At 40.6% G+C, this 12027-nt stretch overlaps 1 protein-coding gene across 1 annotated transcript in view; it reads left to right on the forward strand.

Moving 5' to 3' along the window:
• DISC1 (DISC1 scaffold protein) overlaps positions 1–12027 on the forward strand; it is a 189506-nt gene that overhangs the window by 48413 nt on the left and 129066 nt on the right. Inside the window, 2 exon segments of the mRNA XM_042025244.1 lie at positions 8104–8254; positions 11552–11681. Coding sequence (XP_041881178.1) covers positions 8104–8254; positions 11552–11681 — 281 coding nt within the window.

Below are 12027 nucleotides of genomic sequence, written 5' to 3' on the forward strand. Positions count from 1 at the left end.
CCCCCCCCCCCCCCCCGTACTATTGTCTGAGCCGAGTACAATTGGAACCTCCATTGGAGGCTCCTCTGTGAGATGATAGTGGCAAATAATAACTACTTTGCTTTTAGGATAGTCACGTTACAGGAAATTATAGTGTAAGTTTATCCAAATAGTCCTGATGCCCTTAAGCTCAGCCCAGAAATAACAGCTGTGAGGATAGTTCACCCTACATCATTGCCAGGTGAAGAGAAAGTAACATGAGAAAGCAAAATTTTTCTAACATTGGCCAAGTAACTAAAGAGATTAATTGTCCAAGTCAGGACTCGGATATTTTCCTGCTGGGCTCTCAACCCCCATATTTCCCAGAGGTGTGCTGGACAAAGCCCTTCTGGCTTTGTGGCTTCTTGCTTATGTTCCTGCTGATGATTAAAGTAACTGTACATACACTCTCACAAAACCCATGGAGTTCTATGGCTTGTGCCCATAAATCCTTTTAACTATTGTTATTGAGAGCCAGAGAACCAATTACAGATCTGAGTGACAGTCTGTCAGTCGCGTTGCTGCTGTGAATGTTCTATGAAGTAGGGGCACTGGTCAAAATTTATGATAAAAGTTTGCCCCAGGCTTTGTGCTAGTGCCTTTCTGGGGAGAAGTTTCATATACAGCCCAGGCTTTCCAATGTTAAGATGTAAGTTGTAGGTGAAAATCTTAGTGCTGTGCTTTGGAGGAAGCATCTGTAAAACTTCTAAGAATGTAGCTTTTTGTTCAAAGCTAAATGAATGCTCTTAAATTCAATACAAATTAGAGGAGAGAAATTAAATGTGCCAATGTGCCAAGCTTCCCTTTGTAATAATAGCTAAAAAGTGTCTGTTCTTGTATATTTTAAAGCTTTCAGACTTCCCAACTCTGCTTCAACACAGATGTTTAGCACACTGAATTCTGAAATGTTATATATGTTAAGGAGGCAGCAATTTCCTGAGTTGTAATTGGTATGAACTGATGGGTGGAAAATGCAGAGCTTGCTGGGAGGCAGAGAGCAGGCTTGAGCTGTCTTCCGTCTTAAAATATCTTGTAGACAGTGTTCTCCATTGCTTCTCGTGAAGGGACTATTTTGAGTACCAGGTTTCCTTCCCTTTCCTCCACCACCCTGATTTTTGTATAGTGGTGCTCATTGTTAGGAAAGGAGAAGGAATTAGAGGATGGACAGCTGATACTGACTGCAGCAGGGGGAGCTTGTGGCATCAAATGCCACATCAGGTCATTGCTGGGTGTTTCGGTTACTCTGGTGCCTTGAGTCTGTCAGGGAATGTAGGAGACTTATTCTCTTGTACTCTTCTGGTTGCTAGTCTTTTAACTTTAAATAGCACCAGAACTGGGGACAACCATCAGTCGAGCATCTCAGCAGGAATTAGAAGGGTTTGTCATCTGTACTAAGAGTGACAAATAACTGAGGAATACACACAAAACAAGGAATTATGGAGTTATAGCTCCTGTAGATTTTGGCCCTCCTGATTTAGGGTGAATTTTGTGGTAGTAGCTTCTGACTCCAAAGGGTGTTCAGCAGCCAGGAGTTTGGTTTGTTCCACTGTTCCTAAAGATAGTCTTGATAGTTCAGGAGCAGAGCTGGAGTGTGAAATTTCACAAGGTTGCCTTTTATACTGGGATGGAAAAAGTTAAGTGGTGGTTAAGTGGGATAATTACATTTGTGTTTTGCTCTGCCTTTTTATGAGCTGAACATGAATGTTTGGCTGTGGTACACAGAGTGTTACAGCCTTGTCTGGAAAGCTTTAGCCTCTGCTTACTGGCCTTCCCAGGAGCTGCTTTTTCCACTGACTGCTGGATTTAATGGGCCCTGGCCCAAATAAAATTTCAGTTCAAGTTAGGTGCGTGAGCCTTTGAAAGGAATCTCCCACTTGTCCCACCTGTCCCATGTACTATGCTTTGCTTTGCACTGTAGAGCAATCTTGTAGAACAATGGGTTGGTTTTCTTTCAGGTGAGACAAAGTCTGAAGATGTGCTGTAGAGGTACCCAAGAGGCTCAACTATCTGTCCTTTGATCCATGGCATTACACTAAACCTAGTTTGAAGTAGGACCTTCTGAAATGCAGAAGCTGGGACCTCCATACTGAACTGTTTTGCTCTGCAGATGTTCTCCCTTTAGTCCACACAGTCAGTAGGGTAGGCATAACTCCGCTACTCCTGTTGCTTCTGTGGTGTCTGTCCCCAGCCCCATGATGTCTTGGAGTCAGCCTTGCCCAGGTGTGCAGTTTGACTCTGCAGTGGCTTTATTTTGGTTTTCCATGTGCAGGGCTGAATGGAAGGTAGAAAAGGTTTTGCTCTATACCGATGACCAGACAGCACATGGTGAGGGCTAGCTGTTCAACTATCCAAGAGTAATCTGAAGTTCCATTTTATACATATCAAGTGTGTTTATTTTTGACTGTGTATATGTTAAATGGTTAACTATTTTATCCTTAAATTAAGAGCAGATAGGTATTCCAGGTGCTTGTAATGCCTTCAGGTCCTGTCACAGTATATGTCTTTATGTGTCATATTTGGATATTAATTGATCTACATTTTCTCCTGCAAGTTACTTTGCAGGAGGCCAATGCTAGTAACTGGGCTGTAGACACCTTGCTTACTAGTCTGCTCTCTAGATGTGTTTCAGTCACATATTCAAGCTCCACATTAGACTCGTCAAGTTACCAAATGGGGTATGTGTTTAAATAATTCATGATTCAATTTTTATATTCTCTGTTATAGTGTGCTTTAGAGACCAAAAGCATGGATAGCCTGAGAAGAGAGAAGTTTCTGGTGGATAGATGTCCACCAGTTGGTGGTTTTATTTTTTCCCTCACTTAAAGAAGCGAAGAGATCTAAGAGTAGTATCTTGCACAGGAAGTCTTTTAGCTGACAGACATTAGAGATTCAGGAACAGAAAGAGGGGGCACTTTGCACCCTGGTTCTTAATCTCCTCTCTAAAGTCCTGTTACTCTGTGTGGTTTTGGATACAGGCTGCTAGAGTGGTCTTTGGATCTGAACCTGGTTCAGATCTTCATAACTGTGTTTGGTGCTGAGCATACAAGACACTTCAGTCATCTTGGACCCTTAAAGTTTTTAAAAAGGCAAATGGTGGGGAGATTACGTGTCTCTGGAAGTATCTAGCAGGCAAGAAAAATTACTTTAGAGCTGCAGTGTGTGATTTATGCTTATAAATCCTGTACAAATCCTCTTTTAGGGCCTTCAGATTTTGGGGGAATGCAAGGGCGAAAGGGAAGATGTTGTTTTACTGAACTGTGGAGCAAGATCAAATGACCTTCCCTAGACCTTGAACTAGTTGAAGAAACACTTTTTTAATGTCCAGCAATTTGTAGAATAGTGTGATTGATTATATTCCCACTTATTAGCACAGACATAAATAAACATAAATATATGCAGTACATAGCAAATGAGGTTCTCTCCTTACTGAAATGATTTTCATAAATGTTTTTTAAATAATGATAAGTAGTTCTGATAAAGTGAACCTTTTCTTCGGAGGAATAAAACCAATGTTTAGAGTACGTAAAAAGTAGAGAGGTAGCCAGATGTTCTCACATGGTCAATTAGAAATTATGGAAATTGCTTCCTTTTCACAAAGCTATCACAAAGCATGATCTTTGGAGACACTACTGTTTTCTGATTGCTGCTTGTTTAATTGAGAACAGCAGTTAGTCAGCATCTTCCAGGCCTGTACTCTGGGTTGGCTTTAAAGGGAGTGGGATGTCTGAAGTACACAGGCAGTAGTGGATTGCACAGTAATGGATTGCAATGAAGGGTAATTTAAGAGTTAACTTTTACTGTTTGGTCTGAAGTAGGAGCTTTGTCTAGGATATCTGTAGGACTCTGCAAGGCAGCAAACTGGCACCAGAATACAGTGAAATAAAAGGCTGATAAAGAAAATTAGGCCTAATTTTAAATGCTTCTGTAAAACAGTATGTATTGATTACATGAAAGTTTGGTCATTTAAGAAATTCATTAAATGGGGGGGGTTGCTTTTGGCATGTAAGCTGTGCATTAAGTAACTTATTTTGAAATGAAGTATGGGAGAGAGAAAGTATTAAGCCTTTCTTTGTGATGGAGATATCTGAGTGCACGTGGTTTCTCTTGGTGTCCCAGTCTATCAGTGAGTTCTTGGATTCTGTGAATGTCTTTTCTGTGTTGGAATAACATGCTTAAAAGACTAAAATGAAAGTAAAAGAAAGTTGTGTCTGTGAGTCTGATGACTTAGTAATAGCAAAGGCCTTCTGTGTCTGCTTCTTGGCTGAAAAATCCTAGAAAATATGGTGGAAGAGATCACGCAGAATCTCACACAGAATATTCTGAGTTGGAATAAAGGATCACCAAAGTCCACCTCCTGGCCCTGCACAGGACAGCCCAAAGAATCACATGAGGTGCCTGAGAGCATTGTCCAAACACTTCTTGAACTCTCTCAGAATTAGTGCCATGATAGCTTCCTTGGGGAGCCCATTTCAGTGCCCAGCCACCCTCTCTGTGAAGAACCTTTTCCTAATATCCGACCTAAACCTTCTCTGACACAGCTTCAGGCCATTCCCTCGGGTCCTGTCCCTGGTCACCCCAGAGAAGAGATCAGTGCCTGCCCCTCCTCTTCCCCTCACGAGGAAGCTGTAACTGCAATGAGGCCTCCCCTCAGTCTCCTCCAGGCTGAACAGAACAAGTGACCTCAGCTGCTCCTCATACGGCTTCACCTCAAGGGCCTTCACCGTCTTCAGTGCCCTCCTTTGGACATTCTCTAACAGTTTAATATCTTTCTTATATTGTTTTGCCCAAAACTGCCCCCAGCACTCAAGGTGAGGCTGCCCCAGTGCAGAGCAGAGCAGGACAATCCCCTCCCTTGCCCAGCTGGTGATGCTGTGGCTGATGCCCCCCAGGACAGGGTTGGCCCCCCTGGCTGCCAGGGCACTGCTGGCTCATGTTCAACTTGCCATCGACCAGGACCCCCGGGCCCATTTCTACAGCACTGCTTTCCAGCATCTCATACCCCAGTCTGTCCGTACATCCAGGGTTGCCCCATCCCAGGTGCAGAATCTGGCACTGTTCCTTGTTAAAACAAGAGAATACATTTGGTTTTTCTGGCCTCAACCTTAAAACTCTGCCAGAACTATTCCTGAGAGATGTCTGTCTGACCTGAAAACCAACACTGGTGGAGAGTTCTTGTCTAACCCTGGCAGTTAGATTTAGTGATTCACTATATCTAATGTTTTTTTCTCATATTGTTTGCTGCAACTCAGGTTTGTTACTGAGGACTCACGTTCTAAGGGAACATTTTATTACTGCTTTCTTTGCAGCCTGCTGGCTTGTAGTAGTACTAGAAGTTACCTCAGTCTTTATCTCTGCTAGTCTGAGGAACCCTGCTTATTGCCTTCTTTCACATCCTGTTGGCTAGACTTCTCATCATTTCCATTACTTGTGCTTGATCCAGATTTCTCTTGAGCTGCAGCACTGAAAGCTGGATTGAGATGAGCCTTATTTGCATGGTTCCCTGCTCAGCTAGCACTGAGGTTCTTGGGTCTCTCCATGCACTGAAGATATCAGCCAGGTCAAATGGCAGAGGTCCCCTTTCCAGGAGAGGATTCTAGAAGCTGAGTGCTGCAGTGTTCAGCTCAGTGGTGCTGGAGTCTCTTAAGACGTGACCTGTAACTGTGATTCTGAAAAGATAAATGGATAAAAAATCATTTAGTGCAGAGAGGTAAGTGGATATGACCAGCCATATTACTTATAAGATGCCTATGGTGGCTGGTGAACATACATTATAAGGGACAGAGAGTTTTCAGTAAGACAAGTCCCTAGTACCACAAGAAGGTTTAGGTTAGGGTGACCAGAAAGGCTTCTCCCAGGATGCTTGTCCTGTTATGTTAGTCTATCCCAGTTTGGCTTCTCCAGTTGGCTGTCAGCCTCTACCCCTTGTCACTCCCCCAGAGCTTCCCCATTGGTCCCCGTTCCCTAGTCCCGCCTTTTCCGTGCCCCTGGATAAAACTGTGAGCTTTGGAATCATGTTTGTATTTGTCTCTGCTCCCTTAGGCAGTGTAGAAGCAAGGGAATGCATGCAGGTACCCTTCTCGGCTCTTTGCTACCGACTGTATCACTGAACCCGCCCGTGCTTCTGTGGGTGCACACGGGACCCCACAGAGTTGAGCAGGGACAGTATTAGATGCCAGTGGAACAAATTATTTAGAAACGTCTGTTAGTAAAAACTAATTGAATACTGTGCAGATTGGAATATATAAAGCAGGATGCAGCCAAGACTTAATGAGAGAGAGAGAAGGAATTGGCATGTGGATCCCCTCATCTGTTTTCCTTCCCAAAATAGCATGTTTTTAGGGCCAGGAGGAGTAGGAGTAGAACGATTAAACAACTGGACACACAAACACAGTTAAGCATAATTATGTCGAAGAACAATGATGACATTGTTACATGGCTGTAGAGGGTTGCCACAACTCCCAGCAAGCCCAGTGGTGAAGGATTGTGAGTAAAAAGAAGTGTTTCCATGTGGTTTGGTGTTCAGTGGTCACTGGTCACAATCCAACCCTTTCAACCCTTACTATTCTGTTTGTAACAGTGGTATTTTTGATGGCTGAGTTTGCAATGCCGAGTGGCATATTAGCATGCAAGTGCTGATGTGTTTTTCTGGTTGGGAATCTCAGCTCAAATTTCAGTTTCAGTGGGGTGATAGGGATAGGGTGAATCAACTTAGCTGTGGCCCCCGAGAAATGTGTCACAGATGTGGTTCACCTCCACTGCTTTGCAGGACATTGGTATGCACGTGGGTACGTGTGGGGTAGGGTGCTCATTTCAGCAAGGGCTTTCTGACATTTTGCAGCCAGATGATAACACCATAGTGAGTTTACCCTGGAACAGTGTGCTGGGACAGGGAAAAGATCTAGTCTTATTAGTAAGGTCTCTGTCTTTATTCTACACCGTTGGCACAGAAGCAGAATGGAGATCAATACTAATGATAGATTATTGTAAAAATGCATCATTTTGCTAAACCAGCAAATGTAAGCAACTTATCTTCTTAAATCCCCTCAGAGGATAAAGAAAGGAAATTAGCAATAAAAAGCATGCACAGATGGATGCTATTCTGATAGTAACGTATTGAAAATGTGGAAAGGATCGCTAATCGCACAAAATTGTAGGCAGTGAGGTCACGAGCAAAGGACTGAACTGTAAAGGTTTTCCATTTGTGGTTTAACTCAAAACTCTCTAATTTGACTAATGTATCGTCAAAGGTGTTCTGCCTTGGACTGGCAGGCTTGTTATCTGTCATGTATGTGATTTTGCTGGTATAGTGGCACAATAGAAGATACACGTACTGGACTTAATAATTAGTAGTTGGAATGATATTCCTTTGTTTTCTACACAGGGACAGAAAACAAATAAGTAACTTACATAGAGAAGTGGTTAGTCTAAGAAACATGTAGGGTTATGGTAGAATCAAAGCAATCTCTTGGGGACTACTGTTATTTTTATTTAAAGTTGAAGGTAAATCTTTTTTGTTTTGGATAATAAACTGAGCATGATTCAGGAGAGCCTGGAATGTGATAATTGTTTAATTGCTATAATTGCACGTGCATTTTCTGCTGAAGTATACTGCTATGTTGTGTGTGATTCTTCAGTGCTAATAACAGTACAATTTTTTTATAAAGTCAAAATTTAAATGTGTAACTGCTATCTAAGTTTTAAGACAAGCTGAAGCAGCCAAGAGTAGCACTTCTCCTAGAATTTAATTCTCAGCCATTACTCTAGGAAGAGCATGGGTGATAACTTTGAGCCAATTCTTTGGAGCCCTATGAAATGAAAAAAGTGCTGGGAAGCCTGCAGTTTTGTCCTTGTTGTAGAAAAAAGTGGCTTGGCATCTTGGTTATTTGATGTTTTACGTTCTAGTCTTGTTAATTTGCCCTTGAGCAGAACAGATTGATATATTTTATGAAAAGAGGAAGAAGAACCCTCAGAGAGGTAGATTTTACTTTTTGTTGAGGGACTTTGTTTTTCTCCCAGGTAAAACAGGAGAAAAAACTGACTTTTGTCAGTTTTTAACTTTTTTTTTTTTCTAAATTTAATTTCTAGCTGATAAATTTAGACGGAAACTGGAAGAACTGGAGAAGGAGAAAAATTCTTTAAAATTTCAGCTTCCTTCAAGGCAGCCATCAGTCAGCAGTTTTTTGGATAGGTTCATGACCCAAGTTCAGGCAACATTGCGCTGGGCTGCTGATCATCGGTAAGTTTGTTGATTCATGATTGTGTAAAATGATGCTTCTCTTTTTCTCAAAATGAGGAATACAAATTATGAATAATTTTGATCAAGGGTTTTAATGACCGCCTAACGTATCAGAGCTTGTCTGTGAAAGTCCCACCCTGCCCCCCTTTTTTTATTTCTACAATTCTTTCAGAATTCCCCTGAAAAACATTGATCATGATGAACTGGTGAATTAAATAGAATGTTTCTCATTGATGTTGAGTGGGAATGGGATTGAATCCTTGACACGGCAGCTTGAGCATACAACAGCAACGCAGCTTGAGCAACGCTTCCCTGTGGAGTTAATTCTGATGCTCCCTTTCAGGCAATGAAAGGATATTTAAATAGAAAGTAAAAACCAGATTATTTTTTGATATGAATAGATCTTTGGGAGCTTCCTTTTGTGTACCGCTTCTTATACAGCAGCAATATTGAGCTCAGCACTGTACAAAGCCACAAAAATAAATTCTAAACCTTGTCTTGAAGGGATGGCTTCAAAGATGGGGGGAATGCAAGATGTGTTGGATGGCCCAAGAGGGGTACTTACCTTAGGAAAAAGAAATTGTTTCTGTTTCTTGGTCTGTCTTCATCCGTGCTCCTAGTTACTGTTAGAAGAGAATACTTTTTAGGTATTGAAAGCTATTCTCAAATGCAACAGCACAAATGAAAGAAGAGAAGCCTTTTGTTTTCTGGCAGCTTGTTCATATAAAGGCTGCAGTGTGCTAGTCAATACATTTGGGTGTAATTTTTGATAGACATGAAAATTAGATAGAATAAGTACAGATAATGATTTTTTTTGGTGAAATTGGAAAATTTGAAGGTATTTTTAGCCTCTATTTATAGCATCTAGTAATAAGTGAGGTTTAAAACAAACTGCACTCCTTCAGAGCTGTTTTCTTCTACGTTCTGAAGCTCTAAGAGGCTATTTAACTATCCCTTAAAGATTAGGATATGCCATTCTCTATTTCGTCATTAAGATGTGTTTGCTCTATGCATTAATTTGTAATAATGATTTTGGCATTAGAGGTAGTGTTTCTTCTTTATCATAGAAACTGAGTCACTAAAGCATCCCTCAGATACAGTTTGCTTATTTTTATCCTATATAATGTATATATAATACTTTTATATATAAAAAATAGATGCTATAACATATTTATGAAAGTGTTCCTGTTCTTTGGATGATTAGATCTGTAACTCTTCTCTTTGCACAGGTCGGAGCAGTGCCATTCTTCAGGGTCAGATGGATAGCCTCTTCTCTTTTTTGTCTTGTGCACACTCCTTTCTTTGAGCTTAAGTTTGAATACTGTTGTTGTGACACCCTTTTATTTTGCTTGCTTGATTCTTGTAGCCTTTTACACTGCTTTGTCTGTGGTCTGACTCGTTGATACAGCAAGAGTACCTTTTGTCTTCTGTACAGGAGTTTAAGTTCTTTCTGTTCCAACAGTATTTTTATATAGTACGGTGGAAAACATAACTGCTTCTCCAAGGAAAACTTGTAGGCTTCAGTTTTTGTTTTCATTTTGAATTGGAACAAAAAAAAATATACCCAAGAAGACTTCTTTTTTACCTGGAAAATTAAAAAGATGATCAGACTAGCATCAGAAGACCAGATCATTGCAATTTTACTGTAGTTAAGTCAATCTCATCTTTTTGCAATATTCTGAAATGAAAAGTGTGTATGGCAGCTTAAGAGATGAAGCTGAAATTCATGCCACAGTTTTATTTTACTTGATTACATTATGAGATGAGTTTCTAAGTGAATGCATTTGATGTTGACACAGGATATTGGGGGCATGTGGTGGGAGCCCAATTTGGTTATGTTTAGCTTAGGAACAACAAATGCTGTGGTTGTGTAATCAGTCGGGTTTGGTGAGATTAGAGAGATCTTGTTTTTCTTCCACCAGCCCCAAATAGACAGTACACATTGAATTTCCAAGAAGGTTCTGAAAATAAATTATGTTTATAATCAAATTTTTTTCTAAATTTCGATCAGCCACTTGGAAGTTTATTACATACTTCTCTAGGAATGATGCAGCTCCACCTTGAAGAAGGTGGCATCAGAGCTGCTGGGAAGTGTGGTTGGCTGGAGCCACAGGCACCTGTAATGATTGTAAGGCACAGTGATGGCCTAGCACATCATAATAGGGATGTCTCTTTGATGCATGCTGTTAATACAGAAATGCAGTTACACTTGTCATTATGTCTATCTTGCTTAATGATACCTATGTTAGTGCCGAGGCTTTATTTTGCTTTTTCAGTAAATTCTGCAGCCCACAGAGAAGGGAGTAAAGTGTTTGTCTTTTGATGGTCCTGCAGAATAGATGAAAATCTCTGGTTCAACATGCTTGTTAAACACCTGTGCATGGAGATCATAATTGTGTGATTAATCATGCTTAAACCAGACTTACAATGCATGTTTTGTATGTGGCATGGATGTATTTGCTTTGCAAGACCACAGTGGGAAATTATGCCTCAAAACCACTCTGAGACACAGTATTTTTTAAACAAGATACTGAAATGAATCTGTACTCCTTTTGTGGAGGTGCATGCACTTGTCCCTAGAGATGAACGCAGAAATGCAATTGCCCTAGCAAGCGCACGTGCCCTTATGGGGGAACATGGAAGGCAAAATGGATTTGCATTGTTTGCAGGTGCATTTCGAGAGGCTGATTATGGAATTGATACTTAACATAGTGTGCTGATTACCTTGGAGTCCAGTCATGGAAAGATTTACAACTGAGGGTTGTACAGATGACTGGGAGGAAGCCCACTGACTGTGATTTTGAAAGAACTCGCTGTGCAAGAGAGAAGTAAAATTTGGCATTGTGGAGCAAACACTCCAGATGATCTCTAATGTAGTCTCCAAAAGCTGACAGAAGCTGCAAAAATGGCTTTGGCAAGTTTCTAAACTTCTGTCTAAGAGATTTTTCTCTGTATTGATAGAAACTACATGCCTTAGTTTTGTCTCTTTCAAGGCAGTGATGGATAAATTTCTGAAATATGATAAAGCTGGGGGAAGCCTGAAGCTATACAAGCTTTCCATTTTCTTTCTTCATCGTGTTGTAAAAACAGTGTAAATGTTTGAGATAATAAAGGAAGATATGCCAAGGAAAAAAAATCTCTTGTTCTCTAACTGTATCTGTTTGAAATGTAATCATTCTGGTGGTGGAGTGTTATGACTTTAAAGGTAACATGTAGCATTCTGATCTGTTTAATCCTTGAGACACTGAAACTCATGAAAACCTCTAATTTTTAGCTTTTGTCATGTTTTTTTCAAAGGGTTAGACATGAAGAAAATGGTCTCTGTCATGAAAAAGAGCATAGACTTTTGAGATCAACTTACCAGGAGAGGATGCAGGTTTCAGCCATGAAACGAAACCAGCTTTTTCAAGAAAAGAAACGGTTACAGGTAACAGAACTGGGAAGTGGTGTATAAGAACCAGTGCTGTGTGGGGAAAGCCTTGTAAGCTGTCACACAGAATTAAATAAATTTATTGTAATAGCGACTTTGCTTCTGTGTAGTAATTAGAGCCTTGGCTGGAGTCCAGTCGATAATCTAAGTGATGATTGGAGATGGCAGCCACAGGAGTTGTGTTAATCTCATTACAGAGATGCAGAGCTGGAAGGTTTGGTGGCTTGTGTGCGTGTTTTAACTTTCCTCATCATCTTTTTAAGCGTGCTCTTTGTTATAATTTGATGTTTTAATACTACACTGATCTTCAGAAGTTTTTATTTTAAGACAAAAATTTTTCATC

This window comes from Corvus kubaryi, unplaced genomic scaffold (genome assembly GCF_017639235.1).
Source record: "Corvus kubaryi isolate FWS band 111438036 unplaced genomic scaffold, C.kubaryi_AGA036_p1.0 37266, whole genome shotgun sequence".
Taxonomy (NCBI): domain Eukaryota; kingdom Metazoa; phylum Chordata; class Aves; order Passeriformes; family Corvidae; genus Corvus; species Corvus kubaryi.